The sequence below is a fragment of the Cydia splendana genome, chromosome 7 (assembly GCF_910591565.1).
Source record: "Cydia splendana chromosome 7, ilCydSple1.2, whole genome shotgun sequence".
In the NCBI taxonomy this organism is placed as follows: Eukaryota; Metazoa; Arthropoda; class Insecta; order Lepidoptera; family Tortricidae; genus Cydia; species Cydia splendana.
The window spans coordinates 17,420,885-17,435,393 of NC_085966.1; the positions used below are offsets into that span (position 1 = coordinate 17,420,885).

Here is a 14,509-nt window from a genome sequence, read left to right on the forward strand (position 1 = left end):
GGTTATTTTTCGGGCATAACCGTAACCGAAACCGGTTATGAAGTTTGACCGGTTATTGCATTCCCTACCTTGAAGGTTATTGGAAGGTAGGTGCAATAATATGTTACTCTTCGAAGGCCGCAAAAATATGTGACACGCTCTTAAGTTTCGTCAGATAGGTAGGTATATTTTTGCGGCCTTCGTTGAGTAACATAATATTGCAGGTGACTGTACCCGCTTATTGGTATTGGTATTACTATATTACCTAGTAAATTTTCATGGGAAAAAAACACGTTAGATATTTATATTTACGTGTCTACCTACTAGATAATTCCCATACTGGTATAATGCGATTAGTTTTATGTGAAAACATATCATCATGTTTTAACCGGATAATTTCAGTTAGGCACTATCAACGCGACTGCTACAAGATAGGTACCTACCTCCTACGTAGCTCGTACTCATAGTCTAATAAAACATGGTCTTCCATTCCCAGAGTGACACGGGCCTACGTCACAACAACATGGCCGCTATATATAGCGCTATCGCATATTATCATATAGCGCTGTCGCATGATGACGTAGGCCCGTGTCAGTTAGGTGACCTAGAAAAGACGGGAATGGAGTACCAGGCGGAGTATATTATTATACCATGCTCGTACTTATGTCAATTATAAACTTATCAATCATAAAGGCATACGATTCTGGTTTAAACCCGTAATATAGATAAAAAGTATGGTAGGTACCTACTGTATAGAGGGTAAAGATAACAATTAATGCATGCATTCATTAAGCGATAAACACTACCCAACGTTGATATTTTTATTAGACTTTTTTGTAGAATGTTTTTTTATTTAATTATTCTTTAAAAAATCTTATATTTAATTTCCTGTATTGCAAGATTTAACAAGTAAGTACTATTTTTAAAGCGACAAAATATCCTCTTTCGACGTCCAATGCGTGGTTTTGCAGTCGCATATGAGCTAATGGCAGTCTAAACTCGCAATGTAAATAGCGGTTTTTAATCATCAATTATTTCTAAGTACTGTTGGTAGGAGTAAGCCTTGGTACAGCACTTTAGATGATTTGACCGCTCTATTGCCTTGAGCTAATGATCGGTTTATATGTGTGTGTCACGAAATAACGTCAAGTGTGCGTATGATATTACGTCAGCATAAATTGAAAAGGAATATCGGGTTTTGAGATATATATACACTCAGCTGCAAATGTGAATTACATTTATAAAGTGGGTAATTGGGTATGTCCTTTTGCAGCTCGCTGTAACTATATATATATAGGTATTAGGTACCCACCGGAAAGTTAGGTCATTCAGTAAGAGATATTTAATTGTACATAAATAAGTAGGTACCTAATTATATGACGCAAACGGTGTTTATAATTATAACAAATAACAAATATAAATGTTCGACGTTCGTTTGTATAACATACCTAAAAGAGACCCGTATCAAGGTTAATTAGTATCAAAGTTCAATTAAATTCAGCAGCAATATATTTTAAATGAATACTTTTTGGACTGTGCATAGGTAGGTGAACGAGAGTTGTATGTAAGAACAGAATATCTTTGCAGAAGTTATTTGGTTTTGTTAAAATATTCGTTCTGATTAACTTATACCATCTCAATAAGACGGACCCGGGTATGTCCTTAAACTACGTCCAAGACCACCGGTGGACGGGCAGCAGCGTCCCTCAAATTCGGTGTACTCGACTGCGATCGCCAACACGCCTGCCAAGCGTGGCGATTATGGCATTCACCCCCCCATCATGAAGGGGGAGGCCTATGTTCAGCAGTGGACGTCTTATGGCTGAGATGATGATGATGATGATGATCTCAATAAGGCGATTGAGATCACCAGAATTAGACTTTAACCTCATAGTAATAAGAGTTAAGGTGATCGGATTCGATAATAATGAAGCAGAAAGACACATTGACTAAATCTCAACTTTTGCCTAACACAGAACCTACCACCAACAGGCCAACTTTTTTTGAACTCTAAATTCGCAAATTTTAAAGTAGGTTCCGTTACCGGACGTTATTATACGTAAGTAACCGTTAATTAGAAGTACAGATTAAATCGCATGTACCCAGCAGAAGTTTTTCCCCTACGGCTCGGCACGGTATGTTCAAATGGGTTTCTTGGATTCACCGCTTTAATTGGGCAAAGCAGTTTTAAGCAGTTGTCGGGAGTTTTAGTTGGAAATTCACAACAAGGAAAACCTTGTGTAGATGTAGGGTCAAAGCGTTGTTGATTCCGAGGTTTGAAGCAGTTAATTACAATATGGTGGCAGTTTACAAATAAGCCTAGGTAATGGCTGAGAGTTGGTAACTGCTTACCTCTGCCTACCAATCGTTGCACTCCAGGGGCATAGTAACATCACGTTACCTGCTTTAAAAACCCCTCTCGTTACTATAATTAATATACTATGTAGGTACCTTACTACTATAATTAATTAATTACTTAGCACTTGACAAGGAATTCCTCTTAAACCGTACTGTGCACGAACATCGTGTAAATATTAGCGATTCGATGCAAATTACATTTCGTCAACACCAAGAAAGTATTAGTTCCCCTCTTGTTTGGAAACCAAAAATCAACGAACGATATACATACATATGCATACTCGGCTAACTGTTTAAAAATGAACTGTGATAAAAGTTTTTACATGATATTTCGTCGTGGGTTTAATAGCGCAGATCCTATTTGTAACATTCCTATTACAAAATCAGACTGCATTACATTTCTAGGTGTTGAATTAGACCCATTTTTAAGATGGCACAAACAAACTGAAAAAGTCTCCAACAGGCTGGCCAGTGCTTGTTATGCTTTAAAGAGCCTATCCAGTTTTGCAGATAGTGATACTCTAAAAATGGTTTATTATGCATATTTCGAGAGCATTATGAGGTATTGCATAGAAGTCTGGGGCAATGGCATAAACATACAAGATGTGCTCATAAAACAGAAAAAGGCTCTACGGTTTCTTGTAGGATGTTCGGATGTACCTGAAACGCATAGATATATATTCGTAGAGCATAAAATATTAACAGCTATTTCTCTTTACCTATACTCTATATGCTATTATTAAAAATAAAGACCAATTCAAAACAGCCAGACAGAATGTTCGCAGTAATTTTAGAAATAGGGATGACATGTTAGTAATTAAAAGTAATTTTAGATATTTTGACAAGAGTATAAACAACACCGCAGTAAGGGTGTATAATAAATTAGATAAAGATATAAAGGTATGCCAGGATTTAAAAACATTTGAAAGAAAACTGAAACAATATTTTATTAGTAAGCCCTATTATTCCATTAAAGAATACTTTGCTAGAGCTTTAGATTAAATTAATATTTGACATTTATATTTTAACTCTGATTATGTGTTCTCTTTTGTATTTCTTCTGTTTTAACTTATTTTCTTAATTTTATTGGTAATCACGAATTAACTGACATTTAATATACGTATAATTTATTTCTTACTATGGTTTTAATTGTAATGGATTTTTATTCTTTTGATTTTTGTAATTAATTTTGACATTACCGGTGGTGTAATGTTAATATAATTGTATTTTCATGCATTGTACCTACTATGTTTTATCTGCAAATAAATGATTGATTGATTGATTATTTGAAAGATCTAATACAAAACGTGAAATGGTACAAGAAAAAAACAACAAGTTGTTACGAAAACTTCAGAAATTATAACACAGTTGTAGTCTAATTCTAAAACAATAAGACAAACTAATAACTTAATGCACCTTAAAGTAAACAAATGAATGCACTGAATGCACAACTGGCATTATTCGGACTTTGGACTGTTATCAGTGTAATCCCAGACCCCTTATGGCTCATTTAGACGATGCATGCTAGTTTCATTACATTGTGGGTTTTGATCGGTCGGTTGAATTGGACTTAAACCAACAGTCCGCAATGTAACTAAATTCGCATGCGAGTTCGCGCACCGTCTAAATCAGCCCTTTTTCACACGTTTTACAACGGTGGCATATAGCTGCGACCGGTTATGCCAACGTTCATAATAAAATCTCGCTCAGACGTGATATTATGCATAGTAACCGTCTCCCAACGACTTGATAAAATCGTTGGCTGACAAAGCCATTTCTCAAGGCCTATAGATATTGACAGAAAAGAGAGTTATAAGTACTTCTAGATAGTTTAAGGGAGCTTGTCTCCGGTTGTCAATTTTGATTTACAATCCGGTTTCTGTAGAAATCGTGACGACCTGATCATTTACATAACGTCGTAAGTCAGTATGGGATTCATAGGCTATTACTTCTATACACTTTTGAGGGTGTTGATTTTGCAAGTGGTGCACAACAAACCGTGATCATGGGTGTCATTTCAATCGCTAAGCGAATTCGAGCGAGTGCTTGGCTGACAAATTATATTATCCGCAAACCAGACTGACGACCAGGGTCGTAAAACTTCTCATTCTCGCTTACATGGTTATAGCAAGAGTGAGAGTGATATAACATCGGTCCTCACTTTGGGGTCCGGATAGTATAGTAAAGGGGTTCTCCGACCAACACCGAGATTCCCAAGTCAAATATAACATTGGATAGGTTGATAGTTCGACTCACCCGACCTATTGAAATAGACCAGTCGAAAGCGTGCAATTCTGTATGATACGAGCCTGACAATACCCCGGAACGCTCAACTGGATGTCGTTTGAGACCAGTTCTGGATGGTTAAAATCATAAACTTGCTTATATTTGTTATGCAATTGGGAAGGTGGCGTCATAATCATAACATTTAAATTAAAGTGACACTATGAAGTCTAAAAGATGTGTAAGATTTCCTACTTTCTTATCTAATTTCTGCACACATTTTGCAGACGTTAACATAACACTAGCTCTTTCGTAAAAAAAATTCATGAGTAGTCATTGTAATTTCATTAATATAACTATTAAATAGTTTTCATGACATTCACGAAACGTTCTCAATATCGTTTTGGATTTCAACAGTTAAGACTTGAAAACCAAACACCCATATCGCTTCGTTATCGATCAAACGAATAATCCATTGAAATAACCTGAGATCTGTTGAGAATGAAAACAATTATGTATAAACATTCTGTCAAACTGCCAAAAGCTGACGATAGTTCGCCATTAGATTAAATAACATAAATCGCTTTTCATTTGACTATCAATATCATACCCGGTTTTAGCAACAGTAAGTTTTTTTAAAGGAATTCAAGAACACCAGGCAGGCAGACTCCAAATTGATCCCACACACGTTTTACCAATTCTTGTAAGTTCACTAAAATATGGGTAAAATTTGCACTACCTACTTATTTGGCAGTATAGGCCACATAATAAAAAAAAAACATCAGATAAGTATGGGTTTTTATACGAGGACAGAGATAACCCACGTTTAATAAAATAATTTATTCTGTTTGATTAGATCATCAGCGGTTCAGTACAAATAAGAAATGTCACTGGAAGTTAGATAACTGAATCAGCATAAGTCAATTTCATAACACTGACGAGATAGAAGCCTAACACATTAAACATTAAGTGCTAATGATATAGATTGTTTAAAGTATACTTAGGTACAGACCTAAGTATACTTTAAATAATCTACATACACTCTCTATACACTTTTTCAACAATCTATATAGGTACACTTTTTCAACTTTTTCGTGATAGGACTGTTCCTATCACGAAAAAGTTGAAAAAGTGTAAAATCTATTATTTGCACCGTTGTAATTGTACACTTTTCGTTTACTAATAGAAATAAAAAGTATTTGTTACAATTAGCGTGTCTTCTTACCTTCCATAATAATGGATAAAATTTTTGAAAACAGATTCACCAAATTAGTTAAGTTGTTTTTATCCCCTGTACTTCAAGAATAGTAGATTACATTTGTGCTATATGACGTGGAAATACAGTAAATTTCTCCTAAAATCTACTTAATTTCTATATAATTTAGTTACCTACATATATTATAGTAACGCACACAATCGATATTTGAAATCTTATTATCTGCCTATATGTATATCGCTCGAATATGCAAGAGCGACAGAGAGCCAAATAATGAAATATGATTTTCGCAGAAGGCCCGCGCCCCTCGTCCCTCAGTACCGCGTAAGCGCTAGTAGAGGTAGGACGCTCCGCACGTTTTGATGACGACAAAGGAATTTATGGTAGTGTGCGTGTAAATTGCGACCAGGAACTTTGATCCTCGGCTTGTAAGTAATCTCTAATATGATGGATATTTGGACGTACTTATTGACTTTTCATTTTATTTCTTATAGTACTTATGAATTTTGATTGCAGTTCAACGTTATAACGAGAGATGGAGAAAGCCAAAGCCAAATATAGGTACCCATGTGTCAGAAAACGAAAGAGGCGGAATGATTACTCTTTACAGAAAGCAGTTGAAGCAAAAGCTCTCAGGTAAGATAAGTATAATAAACTAAATAAACCAAATAGGTACCAGGTAGGTAAAAAAGCGGTGGTGGCCGAGTGGATATGACGTCCGACTTACAATCCGGAAGTAGCGGGTTCAAATCCTGGCTCGTACCAATGATTTTTTTGGAACTTATGTACGAAATATCATTTGATATTTACCACTAGCTTTTCGGTGAAGGAAAACATCGTGAGGAAACCTGCATACATCTGCGAAGAAATTCAAAGGTGTATGTGAAGTCCCCAATCCGCATTGGGCTAGCGTGGGGACTATAGCCCAAACCCTTTCGCTCATGAGAGGAGGCCTGTGCCCAGCAGTGGGACGTATGTAGGCTGATTTTTTTTAGGAATCAAAATATTTTCTCACACAATTGCTGTTTATGAAAATATTACAATAATTAATACCATTTCTAAAGAATACCGCTGTAGTAGTTTTTGTATTATGTTCCTGATTCATACTTTAATTATACATTTAATTGAATGACACTTTCACCGCCATATCCTGAGTAACAAAGTTGTCTTTATTAAATACTAGTCTGCCCGCGGCTTCGTCTGCGTAGAATTAAAATGATGATGATTGATAAAAACTACTCTATGTCCTTTATCGGCGCCCAAACTATCTTCGTACCGAATTTTGTCCAAATCGGTTCAGAGGTTTATGCGTGAAGAGGTAACAGACGGACACACTTTCGCATTCATCCTAAGTCCCCTGAGTTCCTTTAAAAAGAACAAATTTAAATCGAATTTTGAACTATAGTGGAATAAAAGAAGGTTCCAAATTAAAAACTGCAATAATGACTCTGGGTCTTAGAAGGATAATATTAGTATGGAAGTATGGATAGTTATGACAGAAAATTTGTATATTACGTGACTCTTCAAACTTAGAAATAACCTCTATCCTAACTCCACCCAAACCAAACCAAACAATCCTTCTAATCTCGCGGCGCAGTTTAAAGAAGACGTACGTAATTTGGCACAAGTTTGATGTTTCCAAAATGATTTATTCTCACCATCAATCACTCCATATCTCAGTTTTTATCAAAACATTTACATTCAAAACGTTGGCACTATTTTGCACCGAGATCTAGATCTACTGACTAATATCGTTAAAACGTAATTAACATTTATTCCTGATTCATTAGCAAATAAACTAGATTGCAATTTAACGTTTGAGTCAGTAATAAAGTTAAACATAATTGAGACAATGCTCAAACAATGAGACCGACGGTCAAGTTTATAAAATAACAATCAGAATCAAAGCTGAATAGACCAGAATGATCGCAAGTTCTCAAAATGGACTCATTGCTGACCAAATTGTTCAGTCCGGTTAGTACGTACAGGTCAATAACACCTATATTAGGGACAAAAGTGCATTGGGATAACTTCGAATGCGGGGTAATTTAGAAAATTGAAAGTAGGAGTAATTAAACTGGAAGCAGTTTGTACTGTAGCAAGAGTAAACAAGATGCCTTGTTATGTGCTGCAGTATCTTCTTTAGTATGTCAAGTGTTGCCAAAGTATGAATTGCTTCTGGTTTAGTAGATAACAACAACAACACACACACAACACAACAACAATTGATAACAATTAATGGGGTAGTAAAAATTATCACGATTTCGAAGTTATCCTCAATGCGCCTTACTTGCAAGGATTTTTTTTAATACTTTTGGAAATAAATACCTACTCTTATATCTAGTTAGCATAGCATTGTAGATTCCTTACATAACTAATTGAAAATAAGATCTGACGCCTAACATATTATTATGTTACCTGACAATGATAATTTCCTGTATATTACTGGATAGATAAATAACGACGGGACCATCATTGTCTACTTGGTATACCAGCAATGTACTGTGAATTTTTAAGCGTGGTGAAACAGTGGCCACAAAAAAAAGATTTTTATCTTTACGACATAAAAGTGATATAACCAATATTGGCCTGTAAGTAAATCAATCAAGAGTGTCAGCTTTCATCGCTTGCTACACCAGTTAAACAATAACTAAAAAGAGCATGACTTATTCATAAGGTGTTATAGACTTCGGACGCGAAAAAATCTGCAACGTTTTCCCGGTTGAATGAACGCCGCTTGGGCAAGCGGAACATAACCTCAAAGGCTCAATTGGAACACGACCCGATTCTTGAGTCTATTGAACCTGCCAATGCCATATCATTCGGCGGCTTTTTAAACGAAACTGATTATGATTATGCCATTAATGGAAAGACAGTTAAAACCAGTGTTGCCAGATGAAATCCGAAATATTCAGTAGAATAAAAATCGTTTTAGCAGTAGATAGGGGAAAAAAGCAGTAGATTTAAAAAGTGATGTCTGCAATAGGTAACATTGATTGAAAAAATATTTTATGCTCTGACCTGACACCAACCTCCCATAGAAAATTTGTTTTTTTTTTTCCTTTTTCTGTTGTCGAACTGGGTGTGATTGAGTAATTGAGTATAATAGCTGGCAAATCAAATTGTCAGTAACAGTAAAATGAAGAATATAATTCTGTCTCTTACTGCTGTTATTATAATTAATAAATGAGCACAAGTTTTTTTTTCTATTCATCATTCGCTTGCCCTTATCCCATTCATTTCGGGTCGGCGCAGCATGTTTTTTTCTTCCATACCTCTCTCTCGCCCGTCATCTCATCATTCACTTGCGTTCGTTTCATATCATCTCTAAAACAGTCCATCCACCTTTTCCTCGGTTTTCCTCTCCCGTTAATTCCCTCCACATTAATTCGTAAATACCTCTCGTCACATGACTTTCATCCCTCCGCATCACATGCCCATACCACGCTAGGCGATTCGCTCTTACTTTTTCTACTATGGGTGCAACTTTCAGGCTTCCTCTTATATACTCATTCCTTATCCTATCCATTCTTGTCACACCACACATCCATCTTAACATTCTTATTTCCGCTACATGCAATCTCTTCTCATCCGTCACCTTTAGGGCCCAACACTCTGATCCATACATGACGACAGGTCTTATGATGGTTTTATAAATTTTACCCTTCAATCGAAGAGGCATTCGAGCATCACAAATGGTTCCCGTGACCTGTCGCCATTTCATCCATCCTGTGCTAATCCGGTTTTTTACGTCACGGTCAATATCGCCATCGCACTGTACCAGGGAACCGAGGTACTTGAAGTCGGAGCAGACCGGCAACGTAACGCCATCGAGTTCCATGGCAGCGAAACTGGAGAAACCGCCGAAATCGCAGAACATATGTTCAGTTTTAGATCTACTGATCTTCAGGCCAACATTCTCCAGTTTTCGCAGCCATTTCTCAAGTCTGCTCTGTACCTCGAGTCCGTCTTCATCCACAAGCACAATATTATCAGCGAAAAGCATACACCAGGGTGCCTCCTCCTGTATGCCCGAAGTTTTTTTCTACTATTACTATACAATTCATTTGCCAGGCTATAGTGGCGACGACGCCGACTAATACTACCAACCTACCTACCTACCACAGATATAGGTAGTAAAATGAAGCCTAATCACACTATAGATAAAAAATAACCGCGGTTTCAGAAAACTTCGTATGTCATAAAGGCTAGACGACACGATACGACGGTATAAAGTAACTAGATGATCCGATCACGACGAATAATCATTCGTTTTCGAAAAATCAGTAGCCCAGCAGCAAAAAGCAGTAGATCAGTAGATATTTTTAAAATCAGATAGATCTACTACTTTATCAGTAGATCTGGCAACACTGGTTAAAACGGTTATTTTTACTAAAGCGGATGGACTAGTTAGCTCGATCCCACGATCGAGCCTTCTTTCTTCCATTTTTCGACCTCAACTATAGTTACTCGAAAAATGTGTGGACCACAGAATACAAATTGTGTATCATCATACTACAGTACACAAATTGTGTTCATGGTTCACACTTCACACACAAGAAAAGCTCGCCTAATGAATGTGATGAGTGAGAATTATGTGTGGTCCGACTTACACTCGGCCGGTTATTTTCTTCATGATGACATATTAAATAGGTACTAGGACTATTGAAAAATGTAGTCGAGTATCGAATAACAGTTAAATAATCATTGCACCTTTTTACTCGAATTATAAGTCTTACCGCTTGCCATGTCTCTCTTCTTAGTTCGCATCAAAACCATTTACGTCCATTCTCTTTTTTGTCACGAGCATGGTTTAATGGCGATACCTGTTATACGTATGACTACTAATATCACTTCACCGAATGCTGATCACTGATCGTCCACAAATTAAGTGATTCATCATATCGATACAGATTGAATGAGTCATCAACTCGCTGCTTATAATTGCGGCGTTATATAACGCTTACTATTAAACAAACAGTGTCAGACTATTATGACACCTGCTGGGCCAGCAGTGCAATAATTATATAGATTATAGATTATCGATTTATCGCCGATATAAAGTAACGCAAGAGTCAAAAAGTAACGTCACGCAGGGCTATTTGAAATTGGAATCCCTTGTTACCGGCATAAAAACATAAGAGTGACAAATCTAGAAGTATGAAATACCTACTGTTCGAATGTTGTTGCACGCCTGTTATTGGTGCATCATTAATATTATTTATTACACGTGTCTACCACGTGCATGTTATTAAACCAGTTTGAATAATTTATGCACTCTAAAGGTACGTTTCGAATTCAGACTACATCAGCGTTACTGCTGTTGTAGTAATGCGGTGCGACATAAGTCGATGTGTCTGTCCGGTTTTTTGACATTTGACAGTAATGAAATCGGCAGTATGTAATGTCGCGCTGCAATATTACAGTAGTTATGCTGGTGTGGTCTAAATCCGATGCGTATTTTTAATCTAGTCTTATGTCTTCTGAAACATAAGCTCATCAGTACTTCAAATGTTCCACACAATCGTAATATAGAACAATTGTATTGCTTTATAACGGCATTAACACACGGTATTTCATTTATTAGAACAATATAATATAGATATTCACTCAGAGCTGACAGCCGGTTCCAGAGAAGGGTTCCAAATAGCCCCACAGTACTTTTTGTCTCTTCCGTTACTTTATTATCCAAATTAAAAAAGGGTGGACATTTTAATTTATTCGGCACCGTAAAACCACATAACTATAATCCAGACTCCAGTACTACAAATGGTTCACAAATTTAATCCGTAATTAAATATCTATACCCATCTTCTATTTGATGTTGTCTGAGTTTTGCCTTAGAACTGCGACCTGAACAAAGATATTCGAGTTATATGTGAACCATAGGAGCTTTTGGACAATAGTTGGGTGGTTTTACGATACTTTTTAAGGCTCATTTAGACGGTGCGAGAACTCGCATGCGACTTTCATTACATTGCGGTTTTTGCTTGGTCGGCTGAATTGGATATCACCCTTAGTCCTCAATGTAACTAATATCGCATACGAATTCGCGCGCAGTCTAAATCGGCCCTTATTCTAGATTTATTTTTATTTTAGTTTTACTTACTTAATAGTGAGGGCGAGGAGCACGATAATGAGCCCGACCAGGGCCATGGCGATGACGACGCCGCATATCATGTAATTCGCATCATTTGGGGCATCTGCGAACAAAATTATATATCGTTAGTTTGCGTGACTCATCGCGCTGAAAAAATCGTGATCTTGAGTTGCGAAATATTTTTAGTTAATAGATGTTGAAGGTAACGGGTAGGGGATACTGTTGTATTTTTAATTTAAATTGTTCGTGGTTTTATAAGTGCGATTATTGTTATGGAAACGTAGCGAACTCATTTAAAACATCCACTCAAACGTCGTAGTATTAAATAATTAAAGATATGCGTACCTATTGTTGACTTAAATATTAACATGTAGGTAGAATTAGACCAAAAAAAGTCTGCAACGATTTTCATAGCATACGCAGTGCAAGTGTTATTTATACGTCATAATTTCTCATAGAAGTATGACATTCAAAACAACACTTGCACTGCGTATGCTATCAAAATCGTTGCAGATTTATCTTGGCCCAACTATAACATATTCCATTTTATTCTCATTAAGGATAGTAGAAGCATAGCAGTAGCAAGATCAATAATTGCCTGTAAAGTCACTAAATCTATGTTCCAGAAAAAAATGCGCATTAAACAAAATTAAGTTCGATCGTACATTTTTGGCCATGTACAATGACTATAATAGTTAGGTATGAACTATTTGTATAAGTAAATTAAGTCTTCTCTTGAGCAATACTTAATAACAATGTCTGCACAAAAGTTTCACGTTGAAAACTAGGTACATCGTTAACTGGTGCGTGCCTAACGGGTACCGTACCACTTTGCGCCAATTGTACCGCGTTAATTACGGGCCGTACAAATCGATAAGGCGGGGAAGACCGGATCGATACCGGTACGAGCCTGCATTAAAGGCACGGTGCAGAAGTACAGTTACCTGCAATAATATGTTACTCTTCGAAGGCCGGTAAAATATGTGACACACTCTTATGGCTCTACAAATAAGATCGTGTCAGATATTTCTGCGGCCTTCGTTGTGTAAAATATTATTGCAGGTGACTGTACATTCAAAGTCAAGTAGGTATACTTGATAGTGTAGTATTCTGACAACAACATCTCTTCGTGGGCACGATCGAGTTAAATGAGAAAATGTCGTACTTAATGGATTTAAGGTATATTATTATGTGAATATTTTTACCTCATTCAACTTTGCGATATTTAAACCGCGCTGGGAACTCCATGTAGGCAATATTTAGAAATTATCAGTGCCTACTGTGAATTCCAACTACAGTGTATATTTTCCTTCCTTCTATATTTGTATTTCTATGTACTTACATAACTTTATTTGAAACGATGGAGCCGTAATTTTGACAAATTATTAGGTAAGAATTTAAAATCACTGATAATAAATTACTATTTTTTTATGAGGACCGACGTCTTAGTCAAGATTGCAGGATTACCTATTTAATTTGGCAGCGTATACTGGTATACTGGTAACACTGAAGATTTCTCAGAGATTATAATGTCCAGTAATAAACGTTTTTTCGACTGCCAAACCTTCAGAACAATAGCTAATGATAATGATTAAAAACAAATTGCCGCTTTGCAATATTGATTCTATGCAATATTGCTTTAGGGTCACAAACTAATAGTAGCATAGAAGTTACATAAGATTGGCAATATGTGCTTTCTATTATTGGCTACTAAAAACAAACAAAGGAAAACAAAACTTTCAAACCTATCAATACTAAGTAACTACATGCGTGAAACTTGAAAGGCGAATGTGATCTTATTATATAACCGCATTACTTTAAAGTAAGGTAACAATTCTTTAATGTAATATCAATCAAATACTTAATGTCAGTGGTATTTCACTTTGTTAAAAATGTTGCTCGTCAGATCCCTCGGCTATATCACTACCTATTTTATCCTCGTAAGACCCACCAATCCCACCATATCAAGTTTCCCAATTTTAAAATTGAACTTATTCTATAACTAAATTGGAACGAATTTCGTTTATTTTAAACAGCAATTAAACACAAGAAATGCTACTTTATTTGGTGTATGAAAGGTTCAAATTAGATTGCAACGAATATGTACATTCTAATGTACATTTAGTCTCAGGAGCTTATATTAAAATTAATAATGTTGTGCTATGCAGGGAACCTAAAGATATACACCTGTAAATAAATGAAAATTAGACACGTTTTTTTTCTACCGAGCCAACTTTAACCTTTTAAGGTTTTGGTTGGAATGACAATTCTGCACGAAGATTCAGTGGTAATTATACTACTTACTATTCTGTGGTACTGTTATCTATTTTGTGGATATTCTGTGTGTAGTAACTAGTAACCTCTTAACGTTTTATAGTTACAATTCTAACAAGAATATTGTGTGGTTTTTCTATTAAAAATGTCTCTTTACCTACACAATTTGTTTATTTTCCTCACACGTGAATAGTAAGTGATGCGGTTTTATGAGGTAAACTCACAATACAGTAATTTGACTCGTCACACGTTTAGTATGAAAAGTTCATCATCGTGTCATATACCTATCACATGCTCAATTCTACGATATTATTTCCATAATAGGTATAACATTATAATTAGTCGATATTCATTTTCAA

At 36.1% G+C, this 14,509-nt stretch overlaps 1 protein-coding gene across 3 annotated transcripts in view; it reads right to left on the bottom strand.

Moving 5' to 3' along the window:
• The window catches only part of LOC134792409 (uncharacterized), a 729,291-nt gene that overhangs the window by 17,605 nt on the left and 697,177 nt on the right, over positions 1 to 14,509 (bottom strand). For all 3 annotated transcript variants that reach the window (XM_063763702.1, XM_063763703.1, XM_063763704.1), the window contains one exon: positions 11,886 to 11,979. In XM_063763702.1, coding sequence (XP_063619772.1) covers positions 11,886 to 11,979 — 94 coding nt within the window. The remainder of the gene's footprint in view (positions 1 to 11,885; positions 11,980 to 14,509) is intronic.